This window comes from Mus musculus, chromosome 11 (genome assembly GCF_000001635.26).
Source record: "Mus musculus strain C57BL/6J chromosome 11, GRCm38.p6 C57BL/6J".
NCBI lineage: Eukaryota > Metazoa > Chordata > Mammalia > Rodentia > Muridae > Mus > Mus musculus.
The window spans coordinates 104,718,408-104,734,209 of record NC_000077.6 but is presented as its reverse complement, the minus strand read 5'-3'; the positions used below and the strand labels follow the sequence as shown (position 1 = coordinate 104,734,209).

Genomic DNA, 15,802 nt, shown 5'->3' with positions numbered 1-15,802 from the left:
AAAAAGCACAGCCAGCCCCCCAGAAAGTAGACAAATAAGACTGCATCAAAAGGAAAAAGGGTTGTCAGAGTAACAACAACCAGAGTGAGCAAGAGACAGTCAGACACACACACACACACACACACACACACACACACCTCAGGAGCAGGGAGCTAGCAACCACTCACCCATGAACTGAGAGAAAAATTTCAACTCATACATTGACTAAGAGATACATAGTATCTAAAATATATGATGAACTCAAAATACTTATTAGCAAGAAAACGCATTTTAAATAGACAAAAATTCTTGCATAGATATTTCCTCCAAGAAAATAAATAGGTAGCTCACAGGTGTAGCAAAAATAAATAAATAAATACTTTAGGCTTAAGAAAAACACATGCTGAGCTCACAGTGAGATCCCATATTACATTTGTTTGTCTGATTATCACTAAAGACAGCCACTAAAGCTTTATCCTTGGATAACTCTTAATTTAACATTTAGAATACCCACCATCAACTGTGGCTAATTTCACTGCATCTAAGAATTCCTTCTCTTTTAAACTACTATCCAAACTGGACAGTGTTTTCCACAGCTGAGCAACATCCATCTGGTCACCGCAGAAGTTTTGCAGGTTCTCGATAGCAGCGGGCAAAACTAAACCATGGACAAAAAACACACTCTTTACAATATATTTACCCAAGGTATTAATACAACTAACTGTTACCTGAAAGAGTTGACCATTAAAGATTTGGGGATTAAGATAAATATCAATATAGCACAAATGAATACCCAATTTTCAAGTATCAAAACAAGAAGATATTTGTAATATAACTTAGAAGTTTCTGAACTATTTCAAAAACAATACAATGTCCTCACTCTTAGGTAATCACACACACACACACACACACACACACATAATTCTAACTGGGAATGTAGATCAATAGAGCTGCTTCCCAGCATACTTAAGGATTTTAGGATAGTCCTTAACACCAGAGTCATTTTCTCCTTGAACTTTAGATTTATAGAGGCCTGAATTCCCAAACATTTCAAAACTATTCATGATTCCCGTTTTAATTCTATGAATGTGGGTAGGTACCAGCACCCAGGAAACTAAGGCAGGAAAATTACCTGAACCCATGCTGGAGAGTTTTAAGATCAGCTTTGGAAACATCGTTAAGACCTCATCTCAATAAACAAGACAATATGATGAATTAGATGAGGGGGGGGAGGAGCCTGGCGTTGTGGCCAAAGAGAGGGAACTGGTTAAGAATGACAGTCACCACTGGATCTGCACAACTGCATACTGAGATAGAGGAGGGAGCACCAAAGGACAAGAATGAGTAAGACTTGTGAACTGTGTGTGTGCTCATGGGATGGTGTGATGTGGAAAGCACAAGCTTTGTCTGGTTACAGTGCTAGTGTGTGCCAAACGTATGGCAGTAAGCAGGCCTCACATAGGGAAAGCCCTGTGCCTTGCTTGGTTTTCTCTTCTACAAACATTATACAGTTAGTATTGGAATCCATGAGGTAATGGTGTGCTATGAACACTATATAAGAATAACAATAATACAATATTTGTAATTCCTATGATGTCGTACACTAAAGTCTTAGTCATAACTAAAATGTTTACCAAGTCTTTCTAAGTGAAAATTAGGACTAAAAGAACATTTACTACTTTGGGTTGTTTGTTTGTTTGAGACAAGGTCTCATTATATAGCCCTGGATGCCCTGATACCATGTAGAGCAGGCTGGCCTTGAATTTACAGATATCCACTTGCCTCTCCCTCCCAAATGCTGGGATTAAAGGTGTGTGCTACCATGCCCAGCTCTTTGATACTTTTTTTCCCCCAAGATTTTAAATGAAAAGATTAAATGCTACCTAAGAACTAGACTAGGGAAGTCTTTACTAATCATCTAAGCCCAAGATTACCATCTGTGAGTGCCAGACATTCGCAAAATGCTAACCCCACATTTAGCACCAGAGTCCTTTAGCATCATTGTCCTTAGGAGAAAATGTTTAGTTGAATCCTGGCTTCACTTATTGCATAAAAACAATTCCCAGTATCTATAAATGAAATGAAAAACTAGAACCATTTAGAAGACACTGGGAAATACTTTAATAAGATCAAGACTTGGATAATCTATTGTCCATGAGAAGGCAGAGCCAGTAGCTAACCCTGAGGAGGGCAGGAGCCGGGATAGGATTGGACGCTGGAGACAGCAGGGATTTTAAACTGTTGTTTCAGAGAGTAGGAGTAAGTTTATTGTAATCAGACTCATGCAAAAGCCAGGAGTTTCACTGCAACAGTTCCAAGAAACAGCGGAAAGGCGAGAGAGTTTAGGAGATTGTGTAAACATATATCAGACGATTTAAATCAGACAAGAAATGTAAAATTGAGTGGAGACTGATACAGAGAACAGGGATAAATGGATTGAAGTCCACAATATAAGGACTTTAGAACCACTAAAAAGATAGGCCCCGAACAAGCTTGTGAATATGGAAACGGAGTAAACCTAATTATATAATACTAACACTTACAAAGAAGATATAATTAAACAGATGAGTGAAGAATAAACCACGAAATTGTGCCAAGAAAAATTTGACTTCCATGGTGGTAAAAATCCTAAGAAAAAAAGGAAGCAACTCGATAATATAAATAATTTCTTCATCTTTGACCATTCTGCAACATAATATAAAGAAAACTCTATTTACAAGGTAAAGAGAACTCTTAATTAAAATCTACTATCATTCAATGTGTAAGCATCAAGTAACATGGCTCTAGTTTGGCCACAATGTTTAAGGTACTGTCACTCCATTAAGAGCAGATGGTTATGGGACTGGAAAGATGGCTCATCAGTTAAGAGCCTGTACTCCTCTTCAAAAGGACCTCAGTTGAGTTCCCAATACTCTTGTCAGCAGCTCACAACTCCTTGTGACTATAGCTCCAAGGGATCCAAAATCTGCCTCTGGCCGCCACAGGAAACCATGATCCTGTGCACACACCCAACCCCCACCCCAGATACAAACATAAACATAATTAAATCTTGTTCAGTAAGTGATTATAGCAGTATTTCCCTCTGCATTGAGCTTCACAGTGCCACATACTAGTTCATGATAGCTTACTGACAGCTTAGCATACATGTCTGGATTCTTGGATGTCATTCAGGAGGTTGGAGACTGACAAAGATGCTGGTGAACAGCTGAGGCCAGAACCTCAGCATATTAGAGTCCAGATTTTAAATAGCATCACTTCCTTACGGTGACAAGATGCTTCGAATCTACCCCACTTGTGTGATTCTGTTCTCAGTAAGTATGGAGGTCAAAGTGAAACTATGATGGCTCTCACTTCACCTGTATGTAGATGCTAATCTAGAATTAGGGCTCAGTATTGAAAAGATTTCAGCTGAAGTTAGCAGCACAAAGTTGGGCAATCATTGCCTGATGACCTCTCAAGATGACTAGCTCTTTCAGTATCTTATAAAACTCTGTTACCCTCCAAAATCCTTCAGACCATTTGGTCCACAAAAGGCACAAGGTGTGAGTAACAGTCATACATACATATATCCTCAGTAACAGTCATACATACATATATCCTCAGTAACAGTCATACATATATCCTCAGTAACAGTCATACATACATATATCCTCAGTAACAGTCATACATATATCCTCAGTAACAGTCATACATACATATATCCTCAGTAACAGTCATACATACATATATCCTCAGTAACAGTCATACATACATATATCCTCAGTAACAGTCATATATATATCCTCAGTAACAGTCATACATACATATATCCTCAGAGAAGGGGTGTGTGTTTTTCAGCATGGCATCAATAAACTTTTTAATATTCACTTGTTTTGTATCTAAAAGGAAAAGAAACATTTCCTTTAATATTGTCAGGTATTAAATTATTATGACAAATACCAAATTGTGTGAAGATAAAATTATAACCACCATATAATACTAAGCCCTAAAATATGTTTAGAGATCAGTTTAGAATCAAAATCAGACACAGAAGGAAGGTGTTCAAAGTAGTACACAGTATTTTAACTTTAAATATATATTACGTGGCATCTCATTATGTCCATGTATGCTCATAGACATGTCTGGAAGCTCTTTGTCTTGACATCTATAGGATTCTCATTCCCTGTACCACTTACACACACATACCTTGCCAGGCAGCAAGCCCAAACTCTGCCTTTTTTTTCTTTGCAATTTTACCTCAGGAAAAGTGTCTGAAAAGACTAGGAACACTGGCTATTTCTAGATGATAGACTTTTGAGCACTTAACTATACTTTTGAACTTTCCTGATGGACTCAATACTTCTAACAAAAGGGATAAAGTCATGATTGTGAGAATAGTTCCCACATTATCATTTACCGTCAACTTGAATTAATTCTTTGATCCTCTGTCGTTCTGATTTAGGAAGGTAAACTCCAAAATTTTGAAGACACGTGTCCAGATCCTCATATTCAACATATTCATCCTGAATTTTACTAATGCCTTCAATGGCATTTTTCAATGCTGAAAATAAACCAAATTGTTCATTTTAGAATTAAGCAGACATAAACAAAAAACACAAGTATTAAGATAAATGTTAGGTCCAACATTAAACAAAGATACAAATCACTTTAGACATGTTGGATGGCAACTGCATAATCGGAGGCTTTAAGGAATTTATGTTTGTTCACGCTCTGTTGTTTGAAGACAGGGTCTCCTATAGCCCAGGCTAGCCTCAAAACTTCCTTTGTAACTGAGGATAACCTTAAACTTCTGATGTTCAACCACCATGCATGGTTTTTGCAATGCTGGGGATTGAACCCGGGGACATGTACATGCAAGGCAAACACTTTACAAACTGAGCCATATCTCTAGCCTCAAACTTTTCAAATGCTAAAAATCTGTAAGTATTAGAGAAAGTCAAAAATATTCTACTTTGCTATGTCATTTAGACCAAGAAGTGCCAATGTTATCCTATTGACACCATCACTACTGAAAATATTTAGAAGCAAAAATCCCACTTAATTGAACAAGTTAAAATTCCACAATGATTTATTTCATATTAGAAAAAACACAAGCAGAAAATCTTTGATCCTTACTGATACTTGAGATAGTGCGTGTAAGAATGTGTACTTTGATCCATGGCAAATTCATTACTCTAATCTTCTGCCATAATAAATATGATTACTTAGAAATAATTATTCTACATCTCTTGAAATCTATATTTTATTAATTAGGGCAGTGATTTCTTCATTATATTTAAATTGCTAAATTTGTGCTTCAGTGAAAGGATTCCTTTCTTTTCTTTTCCTTTCTTTTCTTTTCTTTTCTTTTCTTCTTTGAGACACTGTCACATTATGTAGCTTTGGCTATTCTGGATCTCACTGTGTAGACCAGGCTGGCCTTGAATTCACAGAGGTCTGCTTGGCTCTGCTTCCCAAGTGCTGGGCATAAAGAGAATGCCACTATGCCAGGCTTTGAAAGCATTCTTAAAAGAAATTATTCCAAAATATACAGGTTTTCATGCCTACCTCCCCTCTCCCATGCTTGGATTTCATCTAGCTTGAGCTTAGAACAGGTCTTGTGCTGTTGTCACCAGTGCTGTGAGTTCTTATGTGCTGCTGCTCTGCTGCATCCAGAAAACAGAGACTCCCTACAAGCATAAACCACCTGTCTCTTGATTTCTTTTCGCCCCCTATCTGAGCCTTGGGAAAAGGGGATGGATAAAGATGTTCCACGTAGTGCTGAGCATTCCACAGACTCGTTCTCTGCACCTCTCTTGACTAAGGAACTACTGCCAACTGATAGAAGCTGAGAAAGGGAGTTTGAATTTTCTTTAAGAGTGGACTAAGCAGCCAGACATGGTGGTGCATGTCTTTAATCCCAGCACTTGGGAGGCAGAAGCAGGCAGATCTTTGAGTTCAAAGCTAGCCTGGTCTATAGAGTAAGTTCCAGGACAGCCAGGACTACACAGAGAAATCTTATTGTGAAAAGAAAGAAAGTGAGAGAGGGTGAAGTGAGAGAGGAAGGAAGGAAAGGGAAGAAAAGGAAGGGAAGAAAAGGAAGGGAGGGGAGGGGAGGGGAGGGGAGGGGAGGGGAGGGGAGGGGAGGGGAGGGGAGAGGAGAGGAGAGGAGAGGAGAGGAGAGGAGAGGAGAGGAGAGGAGAGGAGAGGAGAGGAGAGGAGAGGAGAGGAGAGGAGAGAAGAGAAGAGAAGAGAAGAGAAGAGAAGAGAAGAGAAGAGAAGAGAAGAGAAGAGAAGAGAAGAGAAGTGAAGTTGGTTGAACACACTCCTGTGAAAAACCACACATCCAAGAGTATATGACAGTATCAACTATATTTTGTGAGTATTTTTTAAAAGTAGACATAAAGGAGGGAAAAATAATTTTAAAAATCAAGCAAATATTACATATATATTAATAATTTTTCAAGAGGTTGATAGACTAGACAGCAATCAACACAGAGAACAACTGAACAAGATGTAGGGAATGCCAAGCCCTAAATAGAACATGTATATCATATGTTCCTCCTCTCTAGGCTCAGGGATCATTGTGAAAGAAGGCATGGGAAGTGCCAGAGGCAGTGGATGACTTCAGAAAACAGTATCATCTGGACACAACTGCGCAGCTGCAGATATGAACTCATAGCAGTTGCAACAGCACACATAAAACCTGTGCAAGCTGAAGCCAGACCAAATCCTAGCGTGGCGATAGAAGCTGCACACACAATCCCACCTCTAGTCATGCAAGCTACTGGCAAAATGTGAGCTTCTGGGAGAAGACAACACTGAGTTCTTTAAAAGCGTAGTTCCTAGTGAGGTGGTCATACTCCAGTGGAAGACCACGCATCCAAGAATATTTGGCCAACACAAATTGGTCTTGAAGGGTATTTTTAAGGACACAAAACTCAGTGGGTAGTGAAGTGGGATGGATCTGGGAAGAGTTGGTGGGAGATGAGAATAATCAAAACACATTGTATGGAACTCTCAATGAGCTAATAAAATTTAGATTTTTAAGTAGAAGGGGTAACATAAATCCTTTGAAGAAAAAGTGAGATCTGAAAGAATATCACACAGGTACATGGGGGGGGGGTTAAACAGGTTCTCTCAAGTGTAAGAGTCAGACAAAGTACTTTATTTCTTAATATCATCTTGTTTTTACAAGCTGGCATTGACCTGCTAAGAGATCCAGCAGCAGGAAATGTCTGTCCCAGAGGCAGCGAGTGACTATCCCAAATCAAGTCCAGTTTTTTTGTTTTCCTTGGTCTTAGCTTTGTTTCATTTTGTGCTCTGTTTTGTTTGTGTGAAGACAAGCTATGTAGCTCAGCCTGGAATTCTCCATTCTCCTGCCTCAGCCTTCTAAATGTGGGAACTACAGAGGTACGCTCCACCACGCCCCACATAACCAAGTTCTCTATGTTCTACTTGATCTTTTTCTTTTCAGCCTAATTGTTTTTCCTCGAACTCATTCTAAATCAAATTTTCTACCTACCATCATAGTCAGGAAAGTTGTGTTCCTTGGAGACTGCCGTGATAAAGTCATCTAAATTCACCATTCCACTTTCTGTAAAATAAAGAATTTAAATTGCACAATCTGGTATATTTTACATTAAAAATATGTTTCATTTTTATTAGATTAAGAGAAAAACTTTCCCAATCCTATACTCTTTCTAAAATGAGTTTTTCTGAATTAGGACACTTCGTATCATTTTTTCCCTTTTGGTATCTTTGAGATCATAATTTTTTTTAAAATATTTGTTTATTTACTTATTTTATTTACTTGTTTGTTTTACACCAGAAAAAGGCATCAGATCCCACTACAGATGGTCATGAGCCACCATGTGGTTGCCTAGAATTGAACTCAGGACCTCTGGAAGAGCAATCAGTGCTCTTAACTGCTGAGCCATCTCTCCAGCCCTAAAGATCATAATTTAATTACAACACTTCTCCCTTCCCTTCAGTCCCTCCAAATCTTCTTATATTCTCCTCCCTGTTCTCCTTCAAATTCATGCTCTCTGTTGTTTACTAATTGTTCTTGTGTGTGCACGTGTGTGTGTGTGTGTGTGTGTGTGTGTGTGTGTGTGTAACATACATATATACATTAGGTATATATATATAAGATATATGTATACATATATTATATTAGGTATATATACACATATGTGTATAAAGATATAGTTAAATAAGTCTAATATATAATAATTATGTATGTATACATGTTATTTTAACAACCACTAGGGGAATATTAGTGCCATAAACTATACTAGATACCAAGGACACAAAAATAAGTAAGACACAGTCCCTGTTTTTTTAGTAGTTACTTGCAAAGGTCTGGGTTGGATGCTAAGGTTTGACAGATACAGGGAGAAGGAACGTCCACATCAATGGACCAAGGAAGTTGGGGAATCAATTTCAAGTCAAGGTGAAAGGTGAGTCAACACAGCATCCATTAAGACATCTTGAGAGCATGAAGCAGCCCTGACCATGTATCCCACAGCATTCCTGGGATTCAAAGGTCCAGTTCACTACTAGGTTTTAGATAGACTTGCTCCAACAGCAATCACTCAACCCTGATAAGCAGCAGAGACAGTTCCACTTACTAGCATCTACTCCGTATGCATTTTAAAATTAAATTTTCTTCTGACTTGCTATAGCTAAGAAATTACGCCAGATCCTGAAAATTCACTCTTAATGTTACTTTATTCACGAGTCTTTTGTTCCAAAGAAAAAGGTCTCTCTGTCTCTCTCCTCTCTCTCTCTGCCTCTGTCTCTCTGTCTCTCTCTGTGTCTCTCTCTGTCTCTCTCTCTGTCTCTGTCTCTCTCTCTGTCTCTCTCTCTCTGTCTCTGTCTGTCTCTGTCTCTGTCTCTCTCTCTCTGTCTCCCTCCCTCCCCCCCTCCCTCTCCCCAGATGAGCTTCCACAGTGGATAATTCTTAGTGACTGATAAAGACAACTCTCTAATGCAAAAGAAGAAAGAACTTACAGGTCTAACTGCTGCCTTATTCACTACCTGCAAATCCCTCTTATGCACAGACCCTTCAGTTACTTCTCCTTAAACCCAAGCTACTTGATTAGAGATTTTTATAACCCTTTTTAATAACCCTTGTTTTACTCCCTGACCTCTGCAGCAGCCTTGCCACCTCTGCCCACTCTAGACCACACAGGGAGGACAGCAGTAAGGAGTTAACCAGAAACAAGGCCCAGTTTCCAAAGCATTCCAGCAACCCAGACTTCACAAGGGTTTTCACAACGGTAGTTCTCCGCTTTTATGCTTCCTTTTTGTCCTGAGTGTATGTAACGTGTAGATGGCGTGGTGATAAACATGGGTGGTCACATACATGTGTGTGTGCACGAGTGTGGGTGTGTGATCACACACTACCGTGCCTGCTTAGCTTTTAGGGGGCTAGAAGGACCTCAACTCTGGCCCTCGAAGTTGATCCTCAAGAGCTTTATCTGGTGAGCCATCTTCTCCGCCCATTATTTGTTCTTTCTTAATCTTTAGAATGGTCCATTCTGTTCCACTCCTCAGTAAAAGAAACTCCTCCCACCCCCACCCCAGGTTCTTACTCCCCGAAAGTATTTAACTTTCTCAAATGTTTCAAGTTTCTCACCAGTTTGAGTGAGCTCTGGCACAATCCTCTGGAAGTCTTCATCGGATAAAGTGACCCCTACCGAGGGTAAAATGGTTTGAAGTTCTTCTGGAGAGATGTAATCTTCTTGGAGTTTAAGGATAACTTCATAGGCATTTTCTAAATACAGAATGGTTATTTGTATCTAAAGCAATAATGACTGCCAAATCCGTTTTGTTGTTGTTCTTATTTTATACACTTTGAGATAAAATCTTGTCTGTATCTTAGACTGACTAGCACCCTCGCCATAGCCAGGCTGGCCTTGAACTCAGACACCTACCTCAACCTCCTGAGTGATGGGGTTGCAGGTATGAATCACCATGCACAGCTAGTACTTAAAATCTTGAATAATCTGATAACAGTCTTATCTACTCATCGCCTTGCAGAAGGATTCTGTTATCTTACACTCTTTTTTTCTTTTAGATCATAAATAAAACTGTTAAAATTCTACAAATTCCTGTGCGGAGAAAGCAACCTGTTGAAGTGGCCCAGGCTGCTCGCCTCTGATTCAAACATAGTTTAGGTGTCGAAGACATCAAAGCATCAATGTATTTTGTTTAAATTCCAGAACTCCACTCACATTATTAAGGGTTCTTTCCCTGCCCATAAGTTGGCCCTTGCTATGCTTTGAATGTTCATTTTCACATAACAAAATCCTATGGGCATACACGAATGGACAATATCACTTCCATGGCATTCAGATAAGAAATATATAACCTGAATGTATGCATAAAGAAATACAAGGAAAATATAAATTTTTGTATGGTCACTATTCCTCTAGTGTCAAGACCATGAAAAACTGAGAAGACATTCTAGAATGAAAGATGGAGATGACCTGGTCACTAAATATAATGTATAATCCTGGGTCAGTTTGTGATCAGAAAAAGGATGTTCCTTAGACAATTAATAATATTTGAATAAGGTCAAAAGCCAGTAAGAATTTATATCAATGTTAATTTCATTATTCAGATCATTGTGCCATGAATATATAAGATATTAAAACATAGAAAAAACAGGTGAAGGGTATTTGGAAATAGTTGCACTATATTTATAACTGTTGTGAATATAATGTCAGTTTTAAATAAAGGGTTAGTTTTTCTCATTTAATCATGGAAGCAGTCACATGTCATAGAATTCCCATTACCATCAATATTTTTTAATATTTATTTATTTATTTATTTATTTATTTATTTAATTATGTGAGTACACTGTAGTTGTCTTTAGAAACACCAGAAGAAGACATTTGATCCTGTTACAGATAGCTGTGAGCCACCATGTGGTTGCTGGGAACTGAACTCAGGACCTCTGTAAGAGCAGTCAGTGCTCTTAACCGCTAAGCCATCTCTCCAGCCCACTATCAATATTTTTAAGAAAGATATTTATATCAAATGAATGGCTCCATTCCTCCTTACATACAGAACATCATATGGAAGTGGTAGGTGACATCATTTGATTTAATAAAGCCAGGTAGGCAGACATTGGCTTGTGAAGGCCTCTTCTATCCACTGACTAAATGTTTGCTACTCTGTTACTCTGTAAACCTGGGACGTTGATTCTTACTGAACACACAGAAATTGCAGCAAAGTAGTAGAGGGATCACAATAAATAACCATAGTTTTCCTTAATGGATATAATTCTTTTTTCAACTACGTTATTGTTAGTGTATGAATCATTTATTTTTCAGTAATCCTTATTTTTTAACTACTGCGTTAAATGCTGTTTGTTTTTAAAGGATTTTTTAAATTAATTTATTTACACTCCATATTTTATTCCCCCACCCTGTCCACCCTCCAACTGTTCCATATCCCATACTTCCTCCCCACACCCCTGTCTCCACGTGGATGTCCCCACCCCCAACCCCTCCTGACCTCTAAACTCCTTGGGGACTCCAGTCTCTTGAGTGTTAGGTATGTCACCTCTGAATGAACACAGACCCAGCAGTTCTCTATTGTATGTGTGTTGGGGGCCTCATATCAGGTGGTGTATGCTGCCTGGTTTTTGGTCCAGTGTCTGAGAGATCTCGGGGGTCCAGATTAATTGAGACTGTTGGACCTCCTACAGGGTCTCCCTTCTCCTCAGCTTTTTTCAGCCTTTCCCTAATTCAACAACAGGGGTCAGCTGCTTCTGTCCATTGGTTGGGTGCAAATATCTGCATCTCTTTCAGCTGCTTGTTGGGTCTTCCGGAGTATGGTCATACTAGGTCCCTTAAAGTTGTTGTTTTTTTTTTTTTAAGAGAAAAGACATGGCAAAATAACTTCACCAGACTATAACAAGTGCATAAGTTCCATACAAGGTACTTCTCTGATGGAGGCAGAACAGAAATGGGAAATAATTATCTTTGATGAGGGCCTTACAGCATAAGATACCTAAGAAGTATAGTAGTAATCATTCTTTTTTATATACATTTTCCATCCATTAAAAAAAACAATACCTGACATACCAGGGCTATCGTCACATATTTGAATTGTAGGACTCTAAACAAAATTTCACCAATTTCTTACATATTCTAATAAACTACAAAAAAAAGCTTACCAAAGAAAAATGCACCTACTTTTCTTCTTCCCCACCTCCTCTCTCTTTCCGTGTGTGTGTGTGTGTGTGTGTGTGTGTGTGTGTGTGTGTGTGTGTGTGTGTGTGTAAGTGTGCATGTTATGGGATTGTATGTGGACATGTGTGCCTGTGAATGTGGAGGTCAAAGGTCAACCTTGGGGCTTGTTCCTCAAGTGCTGTAGGCCACGATTTTTGAAACAGGGTCTTTAACTGGGCATAGAGATCTTTGTTTAGGCTAAGCTGTCTGGCCAGGAATCTCTATCTAAAGATCTGTCTGTCTCCACCTTTCCCAGGAATTATCATCAAAATCACAGAATAACATGTACTAGAGTCTGCATACCAAAAGTAGTGGTTACACAGGCTGACAATTAAAATGTTAACTATTCAGGGAAAATGTTTAAGTATTCAGTTAATGACCCATGCTGCTCATTTCTACATAGACTGAAGTGCTCGGAAACCTAAGTCCTGACTTAGGCATATGGTACTGACCTAAGGCACTGATTGTAGACGCAGCAGAATGTAGAGTGCTGGACAGCCTCCTCATAGCCAACTTCTGATATTCTGAGATAGAAGTATCACTTTTATCCAGTAACTTTTTGAGGCTTGTATCACTTTTATCCAGTGACTTCTTGAGACTTGAATCACTTTTATCCAGTGACTTCTTGAGACTTGAATCACTTTTATCCAGTGACTTCTTGAGACTTGAATCACGTCTATCCGGTGACTTCTTGAGGCTTGAATCACTTCTATCCGGTGACTTCTTGAGGCTTGAATCACGTCTATCCGATAACTTCTTGAGGCTTGAATCACTTCTATCCGGTGACTTCTTGAGGCTTGAATCACTTTTATCCAGTGACTTCTTGAGACTTGAATCACTTTTATCCAGTGACTTCTTGAGGCTTGAATCACGTCTATCCGATAACTTCTTGAGGCTTGAATCACTTCTATCCGGTGACTTCTTGAGGCTTGAATCACTTCTATCCAGTGACTTCTTGAGGCTTGAATCACGTCTATCCGATAACTTCTTGAGGCTTGAATCACTTCTATCCGGTGACTTCTTGAGGCTTGAATCACTTCTATCCGGTGACTTCTTGAGGCTTGAATCACTTTTATCCAGTAACTTTTTGAGGCTTGTATCGCTTTTATCCAATAACTTATTGAGGCTTGTATCGCTTTTATCCAGTAATTTTTTGAGGCTTGAATCACTTTTATCCAGTGACTTCTTGAGACTTGAATCACTTTTATCCAGTGACTTCTTGAGACTTGAATCACTTTTATCCAGTGACTTCTTGAGGCTTGAATCACTTCTATCCGGTGACTTCTTGAGGCTTGAATCACGTCTATCCGGTGACTTCTTGAGGCTTGAATCACGTCTATCCGGTGACTTCTTGAGGCTTGAATCACTTCTATCCGGTGACTTCTTGAGGCTTGAATCACGTCTATCCGGTAACTTACTGAGACTTGGAGTACTCTTCAAGGAAGGTGATTTAGACTTTGAATCATGAATCTTTATCTGTGATTCCTGAAGTCCCACAGAATCGCTGATGATCCCACTTGAGAGCCGTCTTGTCTCTGAAGATCTTTTGGAGAGTTTAAGTTCAGCCTCATCCTGCTTCCCAGTGGTTTTACTGGGATGTGGTTGGGGAGGCACAGTCTGGTTTTTTGGTGTGCTAGGTTCGGGCATTCTGGAAAGTAAACTGCTTTTCTTCTGTTGTGGGTGGTGTCCTGGGATAGTTGATGCTCTTTTACCTGAAGTAGCTTCATCCATAACTGCTAAATAAGAGAAATATATTCTGCTCTATCATTTATTTGTATGATTTGTACATTTCAAACAAATTCACTAAGCCCTCATAAAGCCCATTACAGAAATGATGAATCACTTAAATGTGTAAAACAAAGTTTAACAGAGTTGAAAGGGTTGGTGATTAAATGATCAAACTATTAACCAATACACCTTATTTTATTTAAATACATTTGTTCAAATCTAGAGTTAAAAGAAATACTCTGTGGGGCTGCATCGTTCTCTACTCCTCGATTTAGAAAAATAACAGGGTAAGAAGATAACACAGTTAGCAATACCCTCATTGTGAGTGTGCAGAGCTAGAAGAAGTTGCAGAAGGGAAGATTTTGTTAATAAATCTAAAATCCGAATAATTATTCTCATGAATGTTCTCCGTGTTTGTAGGTACAGAAGTCACAACTCTAGAATACAATAACCCAATGTCCGACATCACAACTTCATTTGTTGGTTCAGAAGACCGCCTTATGAATGACAACACATTTCCACACACTTCAAGACTCTCAATACTTGACCCTCAACCCAACTCTATCAGATTGCCACATGCCTAGAAATCAGACGAAATACAACATTTTGACAGAGCAGCAATGCAATCTTGAATATGAAGCCATTTCTCCTAGAAAATGAAAGTTTCATAGTTTGAGCTGTACGAAAATAAACTGAAGATAAATATTTGAGTTCTACAGTTCTTAAAGTCACTAAAGATGGTGTAAATTGATAATAATTAAATCTTTGAAGGTTGAAGAGATGACTTAGAAGTTAAGAGCATTTACTGCTCTTGGAGAGGACTCAAGGTTTGCTTCCAGACCATGGGGTTCACAACCATCCCTGACTTCAGTTGCAAGGAATCCTACTCATTTTTCTGGTCTCTGTAGGCACCAGGCATACACACACACACACACACACACACACACACACACACACACGTACACACACATGCAGAGTAAACACTAGTACATACAAAATGAAATAAACTTTAAAAAATCTTTAAGACTCCTGCTTTGAAATTTGTACCTTGTAAAATGGTCTGCCTATTACCTGGCTAGGCTGGCTGTCATCTCTCAATGACTTTTCCAGAAATCAGCTTGGAAAAAAAAAAAGTCCTATTTCTGTCATAATCATCATCACAAAGCAACAAGAAGTTTGAAAATTGCAGAACACTACTAGAGGAAGACAAAAATCCCCACCTAGCTGATTCCCCCCAAAATGCAAAAACACAAATTGCCTGAAGAAGATTTCAAGATTTAAGAAATATAAGAAAATTTTCATGATACACAAAAACTAATCCTATTGCATCTGAAAGATAGTATCCAAAATTATAAACTTAATGTAGAAAATCAATTTATAAAAATAAGAAATCTGGAACTTAAATGCAATGCATGAGAATATATATATATATATATATATATATATATACATATATGACAAAGTACAGCAGAACCAACCAAGTAGAGAAAGATCTCAAAGTCGGAAACTACAGTGTGTAATCCTAAGAAAAGCAAATAATTAAAAAAGAACAAAGAAAACTTAGTGGATTTGTGGTACAGGATTAAAATTAAACATTCCAATTTATGGGGAGTGTGTGAGGAGAAAAAAACAAAGAAGGTAGAAAGTTTACATACAGAGCAAGAGAATGGGGATTGGAGAGATGGCTCAGCTATAAAGAGCATGAACTGCTCTTCCAGAGGACCCAAGTCCGAGTCCCAGCAACCACATCAGCTGACTCAAAACCACCTGTAACCAACTCCAGGAAGATCACACACCTCCGGCCTCTGCAGACAAAATGCACCCAAATGCACATATCTACCTATAGCCACCACAAATATACACATAAT

At 38.7% G+C, this 15,802-nt stretch overlaps 1 protein-coding gene across 1 annotated transcript in view; it reads right to left on the bottom strand.

The window, feature by feature from the left end:
* The window catches only part of Efcab13 (EF-hand calcium binding domain 13), an 89,078-nt gene that overhangs the window by 45,702 nt on the left and 27,574 nt on the right, over nt 1–15,802 (bottom strand). Inside the window, exons 8-14 of the mRNA XM_030246468.1 lie at nt 13,522–13,942; nt 12,668–12,708; nt 9,602–9,739; nt 7,484–7,555; nt 4,376–4,519; nt 3,783–3,857; nt 494–637 (exon numbers count right to left, since the gene is read on the bottom strand). Coding sequence (XP_030102328.1) covers nt 494–637; nt 3,783–3,857; nt 4,376–4,519; nt 7,484–7,555; nt 9,602–9,739; nt 12,668–12,708; nt 13,522–13,942 — 1,035 coding nt within the window. The remainder of the gene's footprint in view (nt 1–493; nt 638–3,782; nt 3,858–4,375; nt 4,520–7,483; nt 7,556–9,601; nt 9,740–12,667; nt 12,709–13,521; nt 13,943–15,802) is intronic.